General features: G+C 37.2%; 1 protein-coding gene across 1 annotated transcript; it reads right to left on the bottom strand.

The window, feature by feature from the left end:
* On the bottom strand, window positions 1-26892 carry arrb1 (arrestin, beta 1). The gene is made up of 16 exons (XM_053646298.1): window positions 25505-26892; window positions 13909-13939; window positions 9934-9994; window positions 9679-9723; window positions 9336-9532; window positions 8864-8923; window positions 8710-8777; window positions 7258-7393; window positions 6487-6571; window positions 6326-6398; window positions 5942-6079; window positions 5752-5835; window positions 4335-4358; window positions 3619-3689; window positions 2849-2900; window positions 1-2122 (listed from the first exon to the last, which is right to left on the bottom strand). The coding sequence occupies exons 1-16, from the start codon at window positions 25522-25524 to the stop codon at window positions 2011-2013; spliced, it is 1257 nt and encodes a 418-aa protein (XP_053502273.1). The 5' UTR covers window positions 25525-26892; the 3' UTR covers window positions 1-2010.
* Between the last annotated feature and the right edge of the window lie 95 nt (window positions 26893-26987).

Below are 26987 nucleotides of genomic sequence, written 5' to 3'. Positions count from 1 at the left end.
TAGGAATTTAATTCTAAAAGAAACTATATACTAACAGACCAATGAAGCATAGTCTTTTGTTACGTTATCTACAAAGGGTTTCACATGTATATCGCACACTTATAATATGATTTAAATTGTCTGGTCTATTATTTATTAACAATATATCTCATTTGTGAACATTGGTACAAGTTGTAGCATTGTCTGAATTAGTACCCAAGCTCTATTATTAAATGACAGGTCATCTTTTGGCACTATTAGTACAGAGTTACAAGATGAATGGCTGTAAGCATGGCTGTCTGCAAGTCCAAACATGTTGCGTGCATCAGGAAGTTAAACACCTCTCTTTATTGAACTTTTAAAACAAAAGGGATGTATAGTAGTACAGTGATAATAGTCTAGTTAGAACTGCAATAACCTTTCACAATGCAATTATTTTATGTGAAATCAATTTATTGGACATGGAGTTTAAAAAAAACAAAAACATAAAAATATCAAAAAGACCAAAATATGGACATCAATTTAATAACATGTTAGTTTGAAACACATTGGATTCAGTTTCCAAGACCATTTCCCAAATATTAAAATAAGCCATAAGATTGGTATATGCTGTATTCTTCATATTCCCATTACCATTGCTACAGACAGTGTTCTCACAAAAAGAGTTCCAACACAGGGTTTAACTAAATTCAAATAAATTTAAATACAGTTCACAGTGTGTGATTTGGAGGGATGTCTATAGTGTTAACTCTTTATTCATGTGCATAAGTAGAGCAATGGTTCTTAAACCTTTTTTGGCTACTGTAAATAATAATAATGATAATTAAAATAATAATAATAATAATAATAATAATAATAATAATAATAATAATAATAACCTTTTAAGCCAAGTACCCCTTTAGTAGACTTTCTTTAGAAAAGTGTATGTAAGGGAAGGTACATAAACCATAAAGCAGTATTCAATGCAACAATTATCTATATGTTGCACAATACAATTTTAAATTGTATCAGCTAGAAAATGAATATTTTCTGAATATTTTATAAAAATTAATATTTAATTATAGAGATTGAGGCAGTTAGCACGATGAAAATCACATTTCTACATATCTCAAAATTGGTGACTGGTAATGTTGGATTCCTTTTTAGTTATTCCTGCATTTCCATATCTAGAGTATTGTTTTTTTAAAGCAACTTGCTCATTTTGTTTTCAGCATAGCACACATTATTTGTGTTAACACTGTACTCTGATGCACAGTAATGTTATTAAATGTTTAATTATATTAGTAGTTGTAATTACATTAAATAAAGTTCTGAAAAAATAGTACTTTCCCCCCCTTAAAACTCCCCTTGAAAAGAATTTTGCTTTTTTGTTATGTATCCTTTGTAGTCCTATCTACAAGTGTCCCCTAAATCATTCAAGATGACTTCCCATGGCAAAAGTGCCACTGCATCAGTGCTCACTAATACTCGACTTTTATACTCAACTTCAGTAATTGTTCAGTAATTGACTTTGATCATTAATGAATGGAGGACTGTCCATTAAACCAAGACAACCTGTCTGTGGTCATAGTAATTATCTTTTAAAGTATCTTTGAAGTAATTAACAATTCTTCTTCTTTACAGATTGTTCAGGACAGAAATCATATAGGTTGAGTTACGGTCTCAAATTTTTTCCCTCTTCTATTGGAAAAAAGAACAGGAAAAAAATAACAACAAAGGCGTGCTATTATTGAAGGTCAACCATGATAAAATGCTATATCTTACTGTATCTTACCATAAATACCATGTAGGCACCCTGTAGAAAGCCAGTGAATTAATTTCACCTACTAAATGCTTATTTAAGGAGGTAATGTTTTTCAACACTTTTACATTTTACACCCATTCAGGATGGAGAAAACGTATGTAAACAGGAGCACAACAACTGCACCACAGTGATGTGTGTTAAAGGGTGTCACAAACGTCTGTTTGTCTTTACAGGGGTTTCAGTGGATCCCATAAGGTGTAATAAAGTAAAACATTTGCTTTCTTCATCTATCTGTCATTCAGCTTAGGTGAGTCTGTACCTTCCTCCTCCTCTTCTTTGTCATCCTTTGCTCCAATAAGTCGTTGCCTTGCAAAATCTTCAAAAATGATATCATCATCACTAGAAACAAATGGAGAAATAAAGAGAATTTTACCAGATACACTTTTTCCACAGAATTTAGTTTTATTCAATAAGTTTAACACAAAACAAATGTTCAAGCACATATCTCCACTCAAATTCACCTGATTATTAATGGGACTCAGCTTGATATCACACTACCTTTTAAATAATACAGACTCTCAGTTATTTTGAAAAGTGTTGCAAATGTGTTTTGTGAGGTTATCCGGTGCATATATACTCCATTGGTTTGAACATGATTAAAATTCTAAGCCATATAGTATATTTTTATAGTCTTAATGTGTCAGTGTCCACTATTTTCAGAAATACGGGCATTTTTGTGGTGTTGATGCAACAACCTGCCTTTAAATTATAACTGTGCTTTTTCAGGTGTTATCTCTGCCTGCTACTACTCAGATTCAAGCTATAGATTAAAAAAGATATTTGAAAAGACCTGAAAAAAAATGCTTCTGGCTTTTATTTGTACAAGAAAATGTTGTGTTGCTTATGATAGCATATGTTAGGACAGTGTTGTCTAAAGATAATCTCCAGAACTGTGAATGTTATTCTGTAATGATTTAAAAGGACAAATAGAAAACCTGATGTACCTTTACTATAAGTAATCACTGCAATATAAATCAATCCTTTGAAGTGAGTTTTGTATAACTGGACAATCTTAAAGGAAATACCACTGGCAATTTGTAAAAATGATGACAAAAAATTGCTTACTTTGTGTCAAACTCGATCAGGTTTGTGTCAATGGGTGCATCATTTTCTAGTGCTTACACAGAAAAAGAACAAAGGGTATAGGGAAGGGTAAAACACTACTGGGTAGCACATGAGTAGTTAAATACATTTCTTCACTAGACAAAATGAAGCACAACAAGAGAAAATAACTACTAGTGACTACTAATCAGTTAAAACGGTAACTATTAAACTAATATCTGTTATTTATCTGGTTGTCATTGTTAACATTGATTTATGTTATCTTAGCCACTAATATGAGGGACTTCTCAGCCCACTGCATATGTCGCTCAGGCACCATGCAGGGGATAATCCATACAAGAACCTGTTACACTAATATTTAACTAAGCTATATTGTTGAGAACCAATTCCCTGGATGAAGACAGAAATTCAGTTATTCTAACTGCATATCAGACTAATCATGTTCTTTAAAGTAGCAGCACAACAGACAAAAAATTTATGTTTTTGTATGTATGTTTATACAGCTATTTTTGAGAATTTTACTGGTGTTAACATACAAAACTTGGAATTGATATACACAGTGTCCCAAAAGTCACCATGCATAAGGGAAATTAACACTTTTTAGCAAAATGTAACAAATTTACATTTTTACATTTACATTTTAGGTGTAATTTACGTCACATCCTCTACATGATTGCCATTTCTTTATAAACACACACAGAGTTGTCTCTCCCATGTTTACTTCAATAAACAAGCTTTGGCAGGCAATTAAAAGAATTAGTTTAAACACACACCTTCTTTGTAGATGAATTCTTCTACTGGTTTAGGATGCATTAACATGAAGGGTAGCTCTACTGCAACATCACTGGGGGGAAAAACAGTGTGAACAATAAGATGTTCAGCAAAAGATAGATAGCAGTCTACAGTATGAATGTACAAATGCTACAACAGACATGCTGCATTGCAGTTTAATTTGCCTTTTAGTATTAATATTTAAATATTCTTGGTAAGTATTCAGCTTTTGTTATATTGTTTTTTGTTCTCTCTGAACTGTAAAATTAATTTTCTATGCAAATATATATATATATATATATATATATATATATATATATATATATATATATATATATATATATATAATGTCCATTTGTTTCAGTTTCAACCAAGCAGTATAAAATCATAATTAGAAGAATAAAATTGTTCTGCTGTACACTCAGGCACTGAAGATTAATAATAAAGCCTACTATAGTGCACATAATCATTTATTTATTATATATTTTTGTACTATATTATTTTGTTTTTTTTAATTACCTATTTATCAGCTACTATCATGTAGCATCTTTGCTTCTACAAACACACAAACTCTCTCTCTCTCTCTCTCTCTCTCTCTCTCTCTCTCTCTCTCTCTCTCACACACACACACACACACACACACACACACACACACACACACACACACACAGAAAAGAGAGAGAGTGTGTAAAGGTGACTCGCATCAAGTTTGCTGTACCTGGAGGCAAGATCTCCCAAGAGCCTGTGAAGAATAAAACAAACTTAGTGTTTTCATGGAGTTGAGGAAATAAAGTCAAGATGCCACATTTTTTCCAGTTGTTTCTGGATCATCCTTATTATTCATAAATCAGCAATGTCTAAGTAGTGTGTATTTATGTGCACCTTGGGTGTCAGTAATTCTAATGAACGAAATAATTTAATAATTTTATAACTAACACATTCAGTACTTGCACTTACCCTACCTGGTGCATAATGGCGATAGATTAATACTGAAATTGCTTGCAATGTTATTTAGTCCTCAGACGTAACTATGGACTTAAGCATTACTCAGATATGTGCATGGGGGTTGTGACAGATTTTTTGTTGTTTATCACTATGGTCAATTGGAGAGTTCATGAATTGCATGTGTTGTATATCAGAATGCAATGTCTGCTTTTTGGGGAGTGGAAATCAAATAGTCTTGTTATTTCCACTGTGTATTAATAAACCTGCCAAACTATCTGCTCTGGCAGATGAGTATGTGCCCTGTGTCCAGTGGGATCTCTCAAGCACTAAGTGGAAATGATTATCAGATGGTGGGTCACGGACTAGCTGTTTTTGTGTTTTATGGAGCTTCCATTAAATGATAAATGGGTGCACTCTATGGCTACCCGTTTCTGAAGTGGTGACAGTAAGCTCACTTTTCACCTTCACCAGATTTTACCAATCGATCACACCACATCACACCACATGTACTCTGTGGTAAGTTTGAGTGTTCCCAACCATCAAACGTTAACAGTATCAGTATTATGAGTGCAAACATGCCAACTTTTATGAATTTTGTGTAGGAACTCCACAATTTAAAACCAGAATACACTTAAAAATCAAGCAAAAAGAGCAGGCGTACATTGAAAATGTACTGCATTTTTATAGATTATAAATAAACTTCTTTGGTCAAGTACTGTATTAATATATAGGCCTATATCAAATGTATACTTGCATTCAGGCTAGACCATTATCTGAAAGTTTGTTTGTTTTTTGTTTGTTTTTTAAATATGCGTGTACAACTGGGAGTCATCCTCTATACATAAAGAAACACAGAGAAATGATCTGCATCAATTGCACAAGCAAAGTTCTTCTGAAGTTGTAGGTAGTTTTCAGGGCTACACATGGCTACAGGTACAATGCACTCCCTGAATTCATATAAAACTGGAATATAATTCTTATAATATGAATATTGTTTTAAAACAGGGAAAATATCTTCATTATAAATATTATTTATATAGGTGTAGATATATTTTTTTCTTTTTTATTAATACAACTTGATTTTTAGGATTCACCTAGAAGTATAAGAATCATACAGTAGCTAGACAAATCAAACAAAAAGTTTAATCACTTAACTGAAGCAACTAAATTGAATCTAGGTTCAAACTTACCCACCACGAGACACCACCAGTTTCACTTTGACTTTATAAGACACAATTATACCCAGAATTTCTTTACTGGCTCCTTCTCGTAACCTTCAGGATAAAACAATGAAGCCAATAGTAAAAGAGAACATTGCAACTGCTGCCACTTACCACAAGTAATGATACTATTGACTTCTTATATTAGAAGAGTACTTACAGTGTACTTGAGGCTAAATTTGTGTCTTCATGTTTGAGCTTTCCATCTAGAGCTAAGCCACGTTTCTCTCGGTTGTTGGCAAGAAATGGGGTGAGAGTATATACCTTACAGAACGTTGCACTTGGAGCCACAATGTCACTAAACAAACACAGTAACATGAAATTAGATACACATACATACAAACATACATACATACACTATATATATATATATATATATATATATATATATATATATATATATATATATATATATATATATATATATATATATATATAAAATGTGTGTGTGTGTGTGTGTGTATACATACATACACATACACACACACACACACATAAATATCTGTTGCTGTATTGCTTCATCATATGTGTACTGCATACATACTCAGATTCCTCCATTGCCACTGGACATTTGTACTGAGCAGTGTTGAAGAGACAAATATCAGCATATTGACGCACTATAATTGTTTAAAAAGAAAGATAATTAAATGAATGTATTGTCAAATTAATAGTCTGTATAACATTCTAAGGTGTATTTATACAAACCTGAGATCTTCATTTTCTTCACAGTCTTGTTTGTGTTGTTTGTGACGTGAACATTTACATTAATTGGTTCACCATGGTAGTAGATCTAAAGAAACAGAAGCAAATATAAGGTCAAACACTAATCACAGTTTTAATTCAATTTTAAAGTAAGATTTGTTTCTAAGTCATTTAATTTAAAAAAAAAAAAAAAAAAAAAACTGAAAAAGCTACTCTAAATTGTCTCCAAACTCTCTACGTTATTTTGTAGCTTTGTAATTGGAACTGAAGCTAAAGTGCAAGTTTAACTTGTGCCTTATGCTTTGTGCCTGCAGTATTTTGTAGCACACTAATTCAACCACTAGATGGAGCTTATATACTATTTATCTCAAATCCACCTCCCTACACGTGATTGTTTTTTAGGCCATGAGTCCTGTAAGAAAATTTCTCCTACCAGCACAGGTCTGTGATTTAACTGATGTAACCACCCTTTGTAACATCACAATGAAATAATAGTTATGAATGTGGTGTACCACAGGAGAGAAAACAAAAATTCTCCAATACCTAGGAGGGTTAGGAGTAGGTCTGAAACTACTGCCATAAGACCTGCTTTTCTACCTATCTCTGATTAATTTGGAGAAGTGTCACTTATTTGTCCAGGAAGAAGAACATGCTGGTTTATGTCATTTTTATTTTAAACTGCTATTGAAAAGCAAGCGTAAACCTTATGTCTCAGATACATCTACAGCATTAAGAATACTAGTTTTCGACTGTCTGTTTAAGGAATTTGCTGACCTCTTTGTCCAGCGAGGCCTCTAGGTGTAAGGGTTTATCTGACATGAGAAACTGTCTTGTTGTCTCTGCCATTGGTTGTGGACCCGGCTTTTCTGGAGCATACTGCACTTTTCTGATGATTAGGCGCACCGAGTTCCTATGCCAAGAAAGAGTATTTATTTATTATATATTCCTGTTTACAGAAGCAAAACAGTGGCAATAAATTACTAGTTAGGTAACATAGTGGTTTAGTATAAGGAACTGAATATAGCAAATGTTTTCTTTGTGGCCTGGCTCAAAAACATGGTTAGATCGAATGCACCATAACACATGACCTGCAGTGTGGTTATACAAGAATAATCCAATCCATGCTGGAGTGATATGGCCTGACGAGTTGTGGAATCCCCCAAGGGGATTATTTTCATATAGCCACATGGTCTGGAGTGTGTTATTTTGCTTATACCATAGTCATTTGCCAGTGATTACAATGCTTAATCTATTAATGAATGACACTTTGTGCATTTTAACAGTTTTTAGTTAGATTTAATGATATGGAACAATACTAGTTAGTTCCTGTTATCCATTACATTATAATAACGTTAAACATGGTTGTTCCCACACCAGCCTCTCCTTTTCTCTCTCTCTCTCTCTCTCTCTCTCTCTCTCTCTCTCTAATCATTTTACCCAGAAACTGGAAAGCATAAACTCCTCTGTCCTGCACACTTTCCCATACATTTATAGGAGAAGACTCAGAGCTGTTATCTTGGAAAAGGGAGGTTGTACAATGTATTGACTAAAAGGGTGCCAATAATTGTTGCCCACCTATATTTAACAAAGATATTTTTTAAATAAAATTGTGTTTTGTTTGCAATTGTTTGATATCCATGACAGCAGAGTATTTTTGTGAATTTTCTAAACAAAACATCACAAGGTTAAAAAATAATGATTTTTTTTTTTTACCAAGGGTGCCAATATTAGTAGACCGCACTGAATTTTCATCTATGGTCTCTTTATTGTTCAAGGTAACTGTCCTCTGGGGTTCCAGTTTGTGAAGAGTGCCTGGACCCCGCAGATTGCCACTAATGGATGATATTGTTGTTGTTGTTGTTGTTGTTGTTGTTGTTGTTGTTATTGTTGTTGTTAAATAATAATAATAATAATAACAATAATAATAATAATAATAATAATAATAATAATAATAGTTATTATTATTATTATTATTATTATTATTATTATTATTATTATTGTTATTATTATTATTATTATTATATCAGTTGCTGTTAATGGACTACTGAAAGTCAGGGATGCTGCAGCATCCTCAGCACCCCCACTTCCCCTTGATTGCACATCACGAAAATTTGGCAGAATGGGCATATATCTTAGTGTCGCTTGTTTACCAAACTATTGTCTGCTAAAATGTATTCATGTTTAATTTTTTTAAATAATGGAATGCACCAAACAAAAGTGCTGTACCTTTTGTGAATTTTCTCTTCAACGTTTTCAGCACAAAAAGCCTTCACTTCAAAGTCAACACCACATGCCTTTTCAGATGTGAGAAAAACAGAAGAAATTATTCCATTATTCCATAATTACTCCATTATTTTTGTTTATGATACAGAAAGTATACCTTCCCAGTATCTTCTGGTCCAGGTTGCAATGTGACAGAACAGGGTAAATTTGGAGGTATCTATTAGAAAATATTTGAGTTCCATTACATTATAATGTTAAAAGGTTGAACTATTGATTAAATGTTACTTACATTCTAAAACTAGCAAATTTGCAAGAGTTCACACAAACCAAACATGTTTTAAAATATGTATTCAGATATATTCAGTTATGCATGTTTAGTGTGGATTTAATACCAAAATTGTGCACATCAATATTGAGACCTCAGATGTAACACTAGACTTAAAAGCTGCTCAGAAGCTACACAAGAATTGGAGTTTGTTTAAAACAGTGTGTGAACTCTGATCTGAACTTAACAATTAAAAGCAAGCACTTGCTTTAAAGACACTTCTTCAAAATTAATCTTCAGCTTTGTAAATGTATAATATCATGAATAGTATCTGTAATTAATGGCACAGCAGCAACTAATTAACCTCAAAGGTGAAGGGATAGGCATGTTCTCCAAGCTTTTTAATCAGCCGCTCCTGTAGACGTGTCAGGTTTTTCTTCTCCTCAGACACAGGAGGGAATGCCTGTATATTGGCCACAAAGAGGTCCTTTCGAAATGTCAACCCAAGAACATCTAAGTCTTCTCGCCCATAGCGGAAAGCACATGTCAGCGTTATAAACACTGTAGATAAATGACAAGAAGCCAGAGACAAAAGTACTCTACCTGCTCAAATACTAACATAAAATAGAAAAACTCCTATTTAGTAAGGTACGAACATGCTGAAAATAATATACTGGCCATAAGGTTTCGTAAAGACATTTACTCACCTTTCCTCTCCTTTAAGTATTCTGGATCAATTAAAACCACTCCATCTACAAAATGAAGGTGGGAAATGAGTTATAGGTCCAAAGGGCAGACTATAGTTTCAGGCTCAAATGTGTAGCCAAGGAGCAGATGGAATACATCAAACTTTTTTTGTTTTGTTTTTAATAAGTTAATATTTCAACATTTAACACAGTTCATTAAAAACAAAGGATAGTTATAAAAAAAATTATAATAAGTAAATAAAATAAAAGGCATACCAACAGGCTCTACTATGTCCACATGGTCAACAAAGTCCCTCTTGCCAAGATACACAGTTAGCTTAAAAAGATAAAATTGATACAAAATTGGGGTTTCAACACAATATTACATTTCAATTTATGTTAAACATAATACATATGGAGAAATGTAACATTATTACACTTACAATAATAGTATTGCCCCAGAGTGGCAACACTACATCCTGGAGCAGAATCGAGCAATAGCTGTATAGCGGGACCATATATCGCGTTTAACCGTGCAAGTGTTACGCCTGTGCCCTTCCACGCTTCCAACCACAACACCGTCTGCTCCGCCCACGTACATTCCGCCTCTAGCGCCAGCGTATGCTCAACCAGCGCCGGCTGCGCACATTCCAGCCACGCCTCCTGCACACTTTCTGCCTCTACCTACACCGGAGAGATAAGCTGGAGAGCCGGAACGATGTAAGGTTTCCTGCTACAGTGTTTGCTGTTTTTTGAGAGCTACCCTGACATGCTGGAAATCCGTAAAGTCACACACTTCGTGGAGCCCCTTACCGGACGCGCCCTGGCATGCGCTACGGCGGAGTGGAGTCTTTTGTGCTTTCAGCGCTAATCGACTCAGGAGCGGCCGGGAACTTCATAGATCAGAAGACGGCGCAGAACCTCGGCCTCCCCGTATGTGCCCTGCTCCAGCCACGTCAAATCCAGTCCATAGACGGGTCCCCCATAGGGGGGGGAGTCATATCCCACTGCACGCTGCCACTAAGACTGCAAGTTAGTGCCCTCCACCACAAAACCATCGTACTGTACATCACAGTCTCCGCCCGGCACCCCGTTATTCTAGGCCTACCTTGGCTGGAGCTTCACAACCCCCAGGTCTCTTGGATGGACAAGCAGGTTACCCAATGGTCCCCGTACTGCCTGAGCAACTGCCTAAATGGCCCCGCGGTCCACTTGGCAGCCACGACAGTGGAGAGCCCCATGTCTCGTGTTCTAGTCACGGTCCCTCCGAAAATCGTGACCTCAGCGAGGTGTTCAGCAAGGAGAAAGTAAGCGGTTTACCACCACACCAACCCTACGACTGTGCCATTGACCTCCTTCCCGGAGCCAGTCCACCTCGGGGTCGTGTATACCCTCTCTCCCAAGCTGAACACTGAGCCATGGAGGAATACATTCAGGAAGCCCTCCAACAAGGGTACATTAGACCCTCCACATCCCCCGCGTCCGCCGGGATTTTCTTTGTGGAAAAGAAAGGAGGGGGCCTATGACTGTGTATGGACTACCGGGGCCTAAACCAAGTGACAGTCAAGTAACGTTATCCCCTGCCACTAGTTCCCGCAGCCCTTGAACTGTTAAATCCGTGACCATTTTCACGAAGCTGGACCTGCGTAGTGTGTACAACCTGGTCCGCATCCGGGAAGGGGATGAGTGGAAGACGGCTTTTAGCACCACCTCTGAGCACTACAAATACTCGGTTATGCCGTATGGGCTCGCTAACACCCCGTCAGTGTTCCAGAGTCTAATTAATGATGTCCTGAGAGACATGTTGGGGAGGAGCGTCATCGCATACATCGACGACATCCTTGTGTATTCGGCGTCCCTGGAAGAGCATATCGACCATGTCCGGCAGGTGTTGCGCCGGCTGTTGCAACATCAACTTTATGTAAAGGCATAAGAGAAGTGTGAGTTCCACCAACACACGATCTCCTTCCTAGGATACATCATTAGCCATAAGGGGGTCACCATGGACCAGCGCAAGATCCAAGCGGTGGTGGAGTGGCCCACACCCTGAACCATCAGGGAGTTGCAACGGTTCCTTGGCTTCTCGAGCTTTTACCGACGGTTCATTCGAGACTTCAGTAAGATGGCACAACCCCTGACATCCCTCCTGCGTGGCAAGCCCAGGCAGCTCCTTTGGACCCCAACCGCCCAGGAGGCAGTGGACAAGCTCAAGTGGGTCTTCACCATGGCCCCCATCCTTAGACACCCAGATCCCTCCAGACCCTTCGTCGTGGAGGTTGATGCCTCTGAGGCAGGGGTAGGGGCCATTCTCTCTCAGAGGCTTGGAGATAAACCCAAGCTGCACCCCATAGCGTTCTTCTCCCACAAGTTGTAACCAGTGGAAGGCAATTATGATGTGGGGAACCAAGAACTCCTGGCAGTTAAACTGGCCCTGGAGGAGTGGAGGCACTGGTTGGAGGGTGCCACCCACCCATTCATTATCTATACAGACCATAAGAACCTGGAGTACCTGAGGACGGCTAAACATCTCAGGCCTTAGCACGCTTCCCCAGGCAGCATGATCTCATCACTGACTTCATCACTGACTTGCACAGGGGAACACCACGATACTAGTGATCATCAATCGTTTTTCAAAGCCCCTGCACCTCATTCCACTGCCCGCCATCCCGTCTGCCTTTGCCACGGCCGAGCTGCTATTCCAACATGTGTTCAGATACTTTGGTATCCCAGAAGAGATCGTGAGTGACAGGGGGACGCAATTCACGTCTCAAGTCTAGGCCAGCTTCATGGAGAAGATGGGTGTCACTGTTAATCTCACCTCCGGTTACCACCCCCAGGCAAACGGACAGGTAGAATGGGCTAAACAAGAAGTCGCTAGATTCCTCCGAACCTTTTGTGCCACCAACCCGGAGGACTGGAGCCAATTCCTCCCCTGGGTGGAGTACACACAGAACTCCCTGCGACACTCCGCAACGCAGCTCACCCCCTTCCAGTGTGTCTTGGGCTACCAGCCGCCTTTATTTCCCTGGAACGCCAACCACACCGACTCGCCAGCGGTGGATGAATGGTTCCACCGGAGTGAGCAGGTCTGGGAACACACACATCAACATTTGGTGCAGGCCTCCCGCACCACCAAACAAAAGGTGGGCCGTTGCCGGAGGGATCATCCCAACTACCGACCCGGGGACAGGGTGTGGCTTTCCACGAGAGACCTAAAACAGCCACTCCCAGGCAGGAAACTTACCCCCAGGTATATTGGCCCCTTTCGAATCCAGAAACAAATTAACGAGGTCACGTACCGCCTGCACTTGCCCAAGCACAGCCGCATCACCCCGTCATTCCATGTCTCTCTCCTTAAGCCAGTGATACTGGGTCCCTTGGCTAAGGCGGTGCCAGGTGACTCCCCACCGGAACCGCTAGAGATTGAAGGCCGCCCAGCCTACCACGTCCACAACATCCTAAATTCCAGACGTAGGAGAGGTAAACTCGAGTATCTGGTGGACTGGGAGGGGTATGGCCCAGAGAAGCAGTGCTGAATCCCGTCCCAGGACATTCTGGAGCCAAACCTGCACAGGGACTTCCATGATGCCCACCCAGCTAAACCGAGACCACGCAGGAGAGGGAGGCCTCCGACGGATTCGGCTCCCAGAGTGAGCCCTTTGGGGGGGAGCTCTGTCATGTCGCGGCGAACTCGCAACTACAGTTCCTAGAAGGCAGTGCCAACTACAAATGAACTACACTTCCTGGCCATGCACGCACTCACGTTCGCCGGAGTACTGAGTGCTAACACCTGTGCTTCATCGTAAATGCTCAGCAGCCTTACATCTGACGTTCACCAAGCCTTTGTCTGTGTTTCGGAATTGTACGGTTTTTGGATTTATCGCCTGTATTTGGATTACATTTCCCTGCCTACCCCAGTCTGGATTGTTCGCCCGATCGCCTGACCTACTGCTGTCTTCCGTGTTTCATCTTCCGCCTGATCCTCGCACTCTAGTCCTGTTCGTCCACACTTGCCTCCAACAAGGTATCGTAACAAATTTTAAGACATTTTTGTTATAGATATGATATGGAAAATAAAAATGTGGTGAATTAATATGTGGTAAATTATGCCATTACTGTATGTTGCATAATGTCCTATTTCAACAACAACAAAAACTTATAAATATCACTTGTTCAATAAATAATCAATTTGATTCATTCATGTAAGAGATTTTACACTTATCTCAATGGGAATAACAGACTCTAAATTACCTTTCCATTTGGACTTGCCTTTTTGAATACCCTGTGTGAAGAGAAAAAAGCAGTTTAGAAATGCTTAGCAATGTTCTTTTGCATCTAAAAACCAGACAACACACAGCAGATTTATAAATTTGAGGAATGTGTAAAGGACATTAGACGTTGGATGCTTATTAATTTCCTTTTACTTAATTCTGACAAGACATAAGTACTTGTACTAGGACCATGTGTAGCTAGAAGTAAGCTTTTTGATTACATAGTTACTCTGGATGGTCTTTCCGTTTCGTCATGTGCAGCGGTAAAAGACCTTGGTATGGTTATTGACCCCAGTTTTTCATTTGACACTCATGTAGATAGTATTACTAGGATAGACTTCTTTCATCTCAGAAATATTGCTAAGATAAGAAATATAATGTCACTACATGATGCAGAAATATTAGTTCATGCTTTCATCACCTGTAGGCTAGATTATTGTAATGCCTTACTGTCTGGATGTTCCAGTAGGAGCATAAACAAGCTCCAGTTAGTACAGAATGCAGCTGCAAGAGTCCTTACTAGAACCAGAAAATATGACTGAATCACCCCTATCTTATCCACACTGCACAGGGTCCCAGTGAAATTTCACACTGATTATAAACTACTACTACTAACCTATAAAGCACTAAACGGTCTCATGCCACAGTACCTAAGCGAACTTTGGTCTTCTATGATCTGCCACGTCTACTTGGATCAAAAGGTGCAGGTTATTTGTTGGTACCACGAATAGTGAAGGCTACAGCAGGGGGAAGAGCTTTCTCTTACAAAGCCCCACAGTTATGGAACAGCCTTCCAATTAGTCTTCGGGATTCAAACACAGTCTCAGTGTTTAAGTCTAGGCTTAAAACGTATTTGTTTACTGTTTCACCATGAGTAGACATTTTCTTTTATGCAAAGTACATAGTCTATCCATCACAGGATAGTAAGCATACCTAATAATCTCTCCCTCTCTTTACCTCCCTCTCCCTCTCTCGTTCTGTCAAGCCACAAATGATTTTATGGAGATGACAGTGATCCTGACCCTTTCTGCACTTCGGACCTGCCTGATCTATCCGGATGCCCTACCGCTGGATGGAGCTCTCATCAACTGGAGGCTACAGCCTGGAGATTGATTAGGATGGCACCGCTTGAAGAACCATCAAATAGTTTTGGACCTCAATTCCACATGGACATTCTCGCTGTGGTTGCTGGGACTACGGTTGCTGCTGTGGCCTTGGGACTGCAATTACCACATACAATTTTGCACTCAGGTCATCTTTGGTGAACAGTGGACTAGTTCAACAAAGACTTCATTTAAAAACCATAATGAACTTTCTTTTACTTTCACACTATCCGTTGTTACCCAGATGAGGATGGGATGGCAGATTTCTCCCAAAAGAGCCTTAATGTTCTTCTGGGTTAGCAGTGGTTTTTGCCTCACCACTCTTCCATGAATGCCATTTTTGCCCAGTGTCTTTCTGATAGTGGAGTTATGAACAGTGACTTTTATTGATGCAAGATGGACCTGTAGGTGTTGTCCTTGACTCTTTTGTGACTTCCTGGATGAGTAGCTGCTGTGCTCTTGCAGGAATTTTGGAAGGTTGGCCACTTTTGGGAAGGTTCACTAGTGTGCGGAGTTTTTCCATTTGGAGATAATGGCCTCATAATTTATGGAATTTTTTTAAATTTTGGCATAGTGTGTTACTAGGTATGACCCTTTAATCAACTTACGCTGTTGAAAAATTGTTGAAATATGATTTAAAAAAAAAAAATGTTATTAAATTAGAAAAGAATGTAATATAGAAGAATTGTTACTAGTGGTCTCGAATAGGCAAAAATAAGGCTCACATCTAGATAAGATAGACATTGCTTGGCACATGACATGACCATACTATAAACATATTTCAGACAATTATTCATGATTCAACATGATTCAATATTAAATCTTTCAGGGAGTCAAGATCACCATCAGGTAACATCAAAAGAGCACAAATGTTTAAACTTATGTCGTACTTTTGTCAATATCTTGAATCATTTTGGTTGTTCAGACCTCAGACCTTGACACAAAGTGAATGAAATATAGTAGTTTAAGTTCAAACTCTGACTATTAGCATCTATTTCTATTAGCATCTATTTCTATAAGTCCCTAATAGCACTCACATTTGGCAAGTTTGTATTTTTATTATTTATTTATTTTACAGATTTTGAGGATCCCAATAAAAATGGCCTGCTGTGATGACTTCTGAGCATTTAGACAGATAGAAAACAGGTTTGTCTTTATATCTGCCAAATGTCATTTGACTGGGAATAATATTTCTGGAGATCCTAAACATTGCTTCCCAGATAAGACAGAGTAGAACTTTAAAAAATAAAATAAAAATTCAGCCAAAATACTTTACAGGCTTTGGTTTTATGTTACATGTGACAAATAAAAAAGAATGAACAAAATCTGAGACATGCAGCAACAACCTTATCTGAATTGACACGGAATGACCCCAGTATGTATGTGTAACTCCATTCCCTTAGTTGAGTTCCGTAAATTGAAACTAAAATGCAACTAGATTGAAGACAAGATGCAAGTTCAGAATTAGGAATTTCATGTTAAGTGTCATGTAATATCAGGGAAGGAACTCTGGACTACAGTTCCCAGCAGCCATTGCACCTCACTGCATCATGGTCACATGACCACCAGCACTTGAAACACATTCATGTTAACAAGCACATGTGTATATTAGCCACAGTTTGCACTGCACTCCTTGTCTTGCTTTTGTCCTTCTTTACCATTATCTCTGTTGATGTGTTTATAGTCTTTGTTTTATGTTTATTCCTAGCCATAGATTTTTTTTGCCAGTAGTTCTAAGTTCCTGTTTTGTGTTTTGTTGTGTTTATATTAAATGTTTCACTTATTCTGCACTTGCATCCACCTCAATATCAATAATGTGACATTAAGGGTCTGAATGCATAACTAAGTGGCTACGATATCTGACCGTTAACTAACTAGCGCTTAGCATAGTTGCTATAATAATTTGTTCAGAAATACATCTTTACACACAAAATGTCTAATTGTATCTAATAACCTAAAAGTAAGACCACTTAGTCATCATTTCAGTCACCCCATGGATGTTAATATAGCAACACTGCCACTCATAAACTTCAAATACATTTTTGATTTATCATCAAACAATAAATAATCATATTTTTAATTAAAATCTGATTGAATATTGGCACAGAAAAGTTTAGTTATGTGATACACTGATTTAATATTATATAAAAGTGTTTGGTGATGTCAATTCCATTTAAAATAAAGATTATAAACCGACATCTGTTATTTTACAGAATTACTCTTAAAACTGACAGTTTTAATATTAAAAACAATATTAAAAGTAACAGTCAGTATCTGGTGGCCACCAGTTGCTTTAAGTACTACAGTGCATCTCATCCTCATGGACTGCACCAGATTTGTCAGTTCTTGCTGTGAGATGTTACCCCACTCTTCCACCAAGGCATTTGCAAGTTCTCGATCACGTCTGGGGACACACACGGTACTCATGCCTCCCTGCAGCAGGCCTATGGCATGTTCACGCAGGTGAGCAGACACCCTAGGCATATTTCTTCTAGTGTTTTTCAAAGTCAGTAGAAAGACAAACATTTACACACAACTTTATTAGACCAAACTTTAATAAGACCAATCAACAACCAATCAACAAAGTGTGGATAAATAAAAAGCAATCTTTGTTTGTTTTAGTGCAGCTTGTCACATAGGTGACGATGAAGGTAACAATTCCATAGCGCACAAAGTTCAATACTGACTTCTCGACATACATATTATCTGTAAACTGTTATGATTACTGCTTCAGAAGTCAGTGGTTGCAAACTAACTGTTTGAGGAGGTAGAAATAAAGATAGCAATGAAAGTAGAATAATAATGTGTATGGCTATATTTAAGCCAATAGGTGCTCAAGTTTACTTATTATTGAATACCTTGGTTTACTTGTATTTGAACAAGAGAGAAGTCTTGTTCAAATACAGACTTGGGGGAAAAAAATATATAGACTTGGGAAACTGCCAGGTCAGATTGATGAGAGATTGACTGTGGCTGCTCCTGACATGGCCAAGTATATGATTCTTTCACTCACTCATCTTAATTGATTATAAAACTACAGACATAATGTATATGACCACTTAGAAGAGTATAGAAATATGTTGTCTTCCAAATAAACAAGAAAATGCATTTTGAATTAGAAGACCATGTTCACTATGCAGAAATGGCAGTTAAGTGCTGAGACATTAAAAGACATTATATGATGTGCTAATGTGGATTTGACATGACTAAAAAAACAAGCTTTCATGAAATCCAACCTAAGTGGAACCACAAACTTGAGAAGGCTTTTAAGCCCTTTCAGTGCACTATTTCACTTGGAGTCTTAATAGCCCAGAAGCATGCAGTAAGTGACTTTAAAGTGTGTATGAATTTTTAAATGAGTGTATGCGCCTGTAGTGCAAAGGTGTCTCTGTTGGGTTCTGTAGCTGAATCAGCTCAATGTGTGCTTGGCATATCATATATTCAGTATCTAGCCTACTAAGAGTATTTTCATTATATAAGTTGTAATGTATGAAATTATTGTGAGAATAAGCAAAAACAATATTAATAGGATATAATTGATCAAATTTAGATCACTGTATTAGTATTATTTGGATGGGTCAGTATGACTGTTGTCTGCAGTGGAGTGGCATCCCATCCATGGTGTATCCCTGCCTTGCACCTACATTTCCAAGAATGGGCTATGGATCGACTCTGACAACGTTCTAGCGGTTGTTGGAGATGAATGAGTAATTAAATTCTGTTTGTATGTGCTTTGCATGTCCCCTGCCAAATTGTACCTTTTAGTGTGTTAAAGCAATTGTTTCAGTTACTCATGCAGAATTATATTTAAAAATTCCCATTCATCACTTGAACTGTTTCCATTTGGGGATTTCAGGTTCAGCACTGCACAGATGTTAACACTGCAGACAAACATCATGACGTACCAACCCTTGTTCCATAAATTCTTAATGTGAAGTGAAATAATGATACTGGCGTTTACAAAATATAATAACCTATTATATAGTTAGCTGTATGTTGTTGAAATAAATAAATAAATCATTGCTGGTCTTGTAATGGATAATTAAAGGCCCTGCATCATCTTAGAGTTTTCCATCATAGATTTCCATCTTAGATTTTTCCATACAATACGTTTGTCATAATCAGCCACATCACATGGGGCAGTGGTGGCTTAGTGGTTAAGGCTCTGGGTTACTGATTGGAAGGTTGGAGGTTCAAGCAATGCCAAGCTGCCACTGTTGGGCCCTTGAGCAAGGCCCTTAACCCTCTCTGCTCCAGGGGCGCCGTATCATGGCTGACCCTGCACTCTGACCCCAGCTTCCTGACAGGCTGGGGTATGTGAAGAAAACAATTTCACTGTGCTTTACTGTATATGTGACCAATAAAGACTTATTATCTAACTTCTTTTTTTTTTTGTATTTTATGATTCAAATACTAATGTACTTTGATATTAAGTCCATCATTGAATTATTACTTTGATTTATATATCTTTAATTTTGTAATAGCTGCCTGTAATTCTCAGGTATTTGCCTCCCAATATTCTGTATCTTGGCTTTGACACATTGCATGTTGCATTTATGAACCCAATTCCTGCATGTAAAAACAATAAAAGTTGATAGATCTGCTCATATGTATGTAGTGCTATAAAGAAATTAGTATTACAAATTTGAAAGAACACAGCTGTAGTGTTTGAGAAGAAAATTCCATTTCTGTCATTTCTCATTTTAAAGCATCATTAATTTTTTCTGGTGGTTGCACTGACTTTTAAAAAGAGGCAGAAATAATAAGAGTTTGCCACTCACAGTAGTTATCTGGGAATACACTACAATTAGTGGCAACAATTCTGGGGTTTAGAGTTACAATACTGGCTTTGTCTGTAGAGTTTTTATAACAGTTTAATGGGATTGAATTAAGCCACGGTTTCTGGTGCAGGTTGGCCTAATACATAAATACTGTAAGCCTTAAAGATAGGACACAATGATCCAGCATTACAGTCACACCCAGTATTGATTAGCAATCTATGTAACATTTTTACACGTCTTATGTTAGTGCAACTTCAATAAATCAAATAAATATAAAGAGATATTTTAGCTCAACTATTACATATTCATTTAGATTTACAGCATATTCATTTAGGTTTACTATTACACTGCAAGTAGCTTGGTATTGAATTTGGGCTGCAACCAAAGGTAGTGATCCATTTAAAACTCTACTTTACAGTAGATGAAGACCAAAATCTTGTTAAGATGTGTTGACCAGTTTCACAAAGCAAAAAAAAAAAATCAACCAGGATCAAAGGAGAGCGTTCAGGGTAAAACACTCTGAGCAAGTGATGCAGGTGCAGCCCTATATTACACTGACTCATAACTGAGTCTCCTGCTTGTACTTGGATAGGAGTAATTTTCCCTGTCACATGACAAATCTAATGACTTCATATTGTCCCATGGGTACATTTATCTCTGGCCTGTCACTTCAGACAATCTGTGGAACATTCTCATCTGATAGCATATTCCACAGGATGATGTTTCTAAAAGAGTGCTTTTGGGTCATGCTGCATTTAATGACTTGATTTTTTTAAATGTTTTATATGCTTCAGGAGTACTCAATCCATTTTTTAAAAATAAATATGGATCTATTTGTGTAGGTTGTTTGGTGTGACATCTTGTTTAGAGAGAAGAGAAAAAACATTCTCCCTGAGGAAATCTTATTAGTGGTTTGGACAATGTGCAGGAGCATTTCCTCCATGTGCCTAGCACACTACAATAATGGCTTGATTCCAATCAGTCCTTTCTAGGTGTGTATTAAATGACATCTGGTTTTTAGTGTACTAGCACTTAAATGTTCTTGTCATTTTCCCCCATGTGTAGAAAAAAGGAAATACATTTAATTGGATGTAGTTTAAGTGAGGGGGGTATTTACTTCCACAGTCCAGAGGTTTCATGATTAAAATGACCTGTGTAACTGCTTGTAGCCATGTCTGTCTGCTGCTTATGTGTGCTGATTTGACAAAAAAAAAAAAAAGTTTCAATGAAATGGGCATGAAAAAATCTTTTTAAGAGATTAAACAGCCTCGAATTTCATTCAGGACGATTGCTTTAACTTTTTTTATTATTATTATTTTATTTTTCACTTTTAACAATTTTTTTTTCACTAGTACAGAAATTTAGAAACAATTAAAAGTTTGGAAATTTAAAAACAATAGTAGAACAGCTACAACAACATAAGCTAATGTCTGTTAATTGTTTAGAATTTCTTCTTAAATGTCACACTGTTCAACCCTTTCTCACAGTACACTGACATATAAACAAATTAATTATTTTATTGCCAAAAGTCTGTTATAAGATTAGTCAGGACAGTGTTAGGTTTCTGTCTGTAGAATATCATGACTGTGTTTAGTTGCTGGTGAGCAGGGCGATGGGAAAGGTGAGCATTGTGAGCCCCCTGCTGGGAAAACAATTCAGACCTCTCCACAATAACATTTGTACAGAGATAAAATGGACAGCACAACAAAAGCTTTTTTGATAGTAAAACACTGTGTACAACAGCCACAATAAAATTACAAAATTTTAACCTAGTAGGCTAGATTTAAAAACATATACTTAGGGGAAAACTGCAAATTCTTAAAGCCCTGAGTGTCTACTTTCATATGAGCCATTAACCACTACTGTGGTTAATTCAATTCAATGGTGAAAACGGGCACCCCAAAAACAGGCCAAAAAATTTGGCCTCTGGTAAATAATTAAAACAGGAGGTTAACAAACAGAGAACAAAATGAATACTGCTGCAAACAAAGCAATTTCAGCTTTAAACTGTTAAAGAATATAAAAAGGGATCTAAAATAATCACAAACTCAGTATTATAATTTTGGTCATATTCTATATGCACTTCATTATCCAATCTTACGTATAACAAATTACAAATTTATTCTTGGTGAAAAGTATAGTCCACATTACTCATTCAGAAGATTAATCTTCCATCTACCAAAGCTCACCAAGGAACACTTGCATAGACATGAGTTTAAACAAGCCATGAAAGAGATGCTATTTTCTTTTGGGTAATCAAAATGATGGCTTTTTATCGATAGTAAAGTACAGGGGGTAAAAGAATCTAGAAACAGAAACCAGCAAATCTGAAATCTTATTGAAATAGAAGTAATGTTATTAGCATTAATTAACATGTAAAAAATAAATAAATGAAAATGACATCAAACTGTGCCATTTGTTGTAGTATTTATGGAATCAAAACTACACTATATGGCCAAAAGTTTGTGGATACCTGAACATCACACCCATCTGTGGGTCTTCCCTAAAATGCTGCCAGAAAGTTGGAAGCACACATTTCTGAAGAATGTTCACTTCCCTTCACTGGAACTAAGGGGTCCAAACATGTTCCAGCATGACAATGCCCCTGTGCACAAAACGATGTCCATGAAGACATGGTTTGCCAAGTTTGGAGTGGAAGAGACTCGAGTGACCTACACAGATGCCTGACCTCAACCCCACTGAACACCTTTGCGATGAATTGGAATTCCCTGGGACTGCACCCCAGGCCTTCTTGTCCAACATCAGTGCCTGATCTCACTAATACTCTTGTGGCTGAATGGGCTGGAATCCCTAAAGTCATGCTCCAAAATCTAGTGGCAAGCCTTCCCAGAAAAGTGGAGATTATTATAACAACAAAGGGAGGACTAAATCTGGAATGGGATGTTCAAAAAGCACATGAGGTGTCCACAAACCTTTAGCCATATAGTGTATTTTGTTTAAATGTATAAGTGAGGGTGGGTGATGTTATTAGTTATTATTAAGTTATCAGAATGAAACGCCTAATTAAAGGCAGCTAAATTAAATGCTTATATTAAACTAAATGCTTAAAGGCTTAATATACTTAAGTAAACCAGTAATTTAAGTAAACCAGTCATTTAAAAACAAGTATAAATAATGTTACCCTGACTATAACAACAATTTTAATAAAACAAGGGAATATGATACAATGTATTTTAAAGTATTTCCTTTAACACAGTGTAACTGGTTTTAAATCTGTGTGAGGAAAGCTAAAGGATAAAAATCTCCAATAGTTTTCCTGAGTCTTGAAGCCTTTTAGTCAGAGGCGTGATGCCATTTTGTAATATGGCTGAGAACTGACTCTGAGGTTGTCCTAATATGTGCACCGTACCTCTAATGATTTCAATAAGTAAAAATATAATGTTACACATTCAGCTAATGTGCCTAACAACTTAATATTTAGATTATTTTCATAAAATAAGTCTGTGTTGTGATATGGATGGGTCCCTGACTGGAAAATGTTTGAAAATCCCTATGCTAAACCATGCAAAAGTACAGTGCTGTGAAAAAGTGATTTCTTTTGTTTCTATGTATACTAAAAAGTTTTAGATCTTCAAACAAAATACAACATGAGGTTGTACGTGAATGCAACCTGAGTAAACACACAATACAGTTTTTATTTATTTTATTTTTTTACTGAAGTGAAAAAAAAATGTAAAAACTAATTGCCACTTTGAACATAAAATCTGGTTGAGCCATCTTTATCAGCAGTAACTGCAGCCAAATGCTTCTGATAACTGGAGATCAGTCTTTCACTTACTCCTAGGACGAGGATTTACTCCTATGCTTTGGATCATAGTTTTGCTGCATAATCCAGTTGCACTTGAGTTTCAACTTAAGGATTGAAGACCAGACATTTTCCTTTAGGATCTTCTGGTAGAGAGCAGAATTCATGTTTCCCTCAATTATTGCAAGTTGCCCAGGCCCTGAATGGCTCTCACTGTGATCCTGTGGAGTCCCAGGGCCTTTGAAACAGCTTTGTAACCCTTCCCAGACTGATGCATTTCAATCACCTTCTTCCTCATCATTTCTGGACTTTTTTTCAACCTTGGCATAGTGTGTTACTGGGTACGACATTTTAACCAACTTCATGGTGTTGAAAACGTTCGATTTAAGTGTTTATTTGATTGAACGGGGTTCACAGTAATCAGGCCTGATTGTGTCTAGTCCAGCTGAACCCCATTATGAATTCAGTTTCATAGATTTGGGGACTTAGTAACTATGGGGCCAAATACATTTTTCACATAGGCCCAGTTGGTATTGGACAACAATTTTGCTTCAATAAATAACATTATTATTTAAAAACAGTATTTTGTGTTTAATCAGGCTGACTTTGTTTTATCTTAGATTTTGTTTTAATTTCTGAAAGAATTTAGTATGAAATATACACAAAAACAGAAGAAATCAGATACATTTTCACAGCACAGTATCTACATTGTAATAATTTTATATTGAAACTGCCTGCAAAAATATATATTTTCTGTGCACATCAATACATGGCAATATAGGGCAATATAGGGCCACTTACTTTCCTTCTTGATAAAATCTAAAGCGTAATGTATTCTCTCTCTGACTTCCATTTACCTTACCCAACTCACTTCAGTCATAATCACTTTTAGAACCAGAGAACCACATACAATAGCACCACATACAGCTTCAGACAAACTGAAGCTAATTGTGTAAGACTGACAAACAAACTGAGAACTCTTGATAAAACAGACATAAATTGCCCTTTTAAATGGGATTATGGCCAGCCATTAGAAATGATGTTTCTGTCAAAAACAGGCTAATCAAGCAAGTCAAAATGGACTTAAAAAATAAATCAATAGATGTAAATAAAATGGTTGTGGGGGGGAATGCATCTCCCTACCATGTGTTTGGCCACTATGTATTTGTATTCAGGGAGACATTTAACAACCAAATGGATTTCTGATGGAAGGATCCATCACAAGTCACTGGAGGATTCCTCTCCAGCTGTTTCTGATATTTCAATGTGTACTATACAGTAATAGCAGAGAGCTTTGCTATTACTGTAAGAGGATAATTACCTCATTATCCTGCTGATAGCACAGATATGGCATATAGCTTACTTCCTCTTCAGAGAGGCTCAAGTAATTTTGAACTCTGTTGATACGGTACCATGCTATGTGTGAAATGTCAACAGTCATGTTTTGACCAGCTGCGTCAAAACACAGCATGACACACGGACTGAAATATAAATCCTTCACAGATAGAGCAGTATTAAAGAACAAAATAGACAGATGTAAATGGGGCAACTGAATTACAACATTTCTGTATATAGGAAGGAATAGTTATATACGCTAGGAAATAATATAATGTGAAAAATAGTGATTCTGAAGAAATTAGGCAGATATATGGGTTGAATTATTTCTGAACCCTTTTTTTGTCCTTAAAATCTCACAGTTCATACATACTTCCTTATCTTCTGAGACCAGGTAAAAAACATCACACTGGCCACAGATGAAAAAAAAATGTTGTACATTAATAACACAGATTTAAAATATATAAAGTTACATAAATAAATAAAAACAATCACCAAGAAAGATAGATGGTGCATAGAATAGGTATGTAATACTCTGCCACATGTTTGGTTTCCTTTGCAGCATTTATTGTTATAAAATTCCTTTCTTACCTTGTGCCTTTATCACCCATGATGATAATTTGTGTGCTTTTCTGTTTTGGACTTGCGGAAATAGAGAAATAATAATAAGAAAAAATTAAAAGATGAAGCTGCTTAGAAGGAGCAAAAGGGAAAATTCACTTATGCACACAGGCAGGATGATACAGCATCTGTCATGTAGATGTTTCCTAGTTTAAACACTCTCCAGCTGAATTTGATTACAGAAGCATCTCCGCTTTTGCCTGTGAAAAAGGTCTCCCCTCCCCAAAGGAAGCAAAAGCAGGCAATTCCCTGTTCTGCTTGGCTACTTCCCGCTCTGTTGCTATTCAATTAGGCATTCCTCAAATGAACCGTGTCTGGGGAAAAAACCTGCATCAGAAATCCTGAGATTTAAGAATCTTCTGTTTGAGGTCCAATGTGAGGCAGTGCTGCTGCTTTTGCTACATCTCCAGCTTCCTCCCACACTCCCTTCCGCTCTCTCGCTCTGTCACATGCATACACAGACGCTCTCTCTCTCTTTCTCACACACACACACATACACACACACACACACACACACACACTCAGCCTCTCTCTCTCTCTCTCTCTCTCTCTCTCTCTTTCTCTACTCTTTCCAAATGAAGGGGTATGTGTAATAGCAGTTCTATGTGGGCGATAACTAGGACTAAATAAGACACATTTTCTGCTCACCATTATGCTCCAGGCACTGACAGAGTAGCACAATTCAATCTAAACATTCACTACCAGCACTACCAGGTTCACTGCAACATAAGAAACAGAAAAAATAAACCTCAGCACAGATATTCAGCGACTTAATCAATTTTAAATACTTTGCAATAATAAAGTTTAATTTATATATTTTCTTGTTAAAACTCAAAGATGCTGTAGAAAATATAGTCCCATTAATAAGCAATTCTATTACAAATGCACTTTCTCAAAGAACACTAAAATATATAAAATTGTGCTGAGTGTACTTACTAGCCAAGCTCTATCAGTTTCAGCACAGCTTTATCTCCACGGTTCTTTTCCCAAAGACTGCTAGATAATTTACAACTTCTACTACAGTGCTGCAGTATGATTTTGAGTAATTCATGGTTGTAAGATGACAAAAGTCATTAGCACAGATAATAAATCAAATTTTCTGTTATAACCAATTTGTTCCAATCGTGACTAATAAAGCTATTATTAGATCACATAGTTTGGAGTCGTAGATAAAGTAGTAAAACGTAATTTTAAAAAACTCTATGGGATTGTAGTTGTCAGCACATTGCAGCAGTTATGAGCAGATGGTTGCCTTCACAACTGTTAAAAAAAAAAAAAAAAAAAAAAAAAAAACAACCCTCAAACTTTCTTCCATTCAGTATACCACAGAGCCTAACCTCACACCACATTAGAATACAGTTTGCAAAACCTTGCTGATACTCTGATTCATGCTGCTGTATCCTCCAAAGTGGCTCCCTGAAGTGCACAATGCAAACAATGTATTGTTAAAAAA

The sequence above is a fragment of the Ictalurus furcatus genome, chromosome 17, assembly GCF_023375685.1.
Source record: "Ictalurus furcatus strain D&B chromosome 17, Billie_1.0, whole genome shotgun sequence".
NCBI lineage: Eukaryota > Metazoa > Chordata > Actinopteri > Siluriformes > Ictaluridae > Ictalurus > Ictalurus furcatus.
This window is presented reverse-complemented; position numbering and strand designations above follow the sequence as displayed.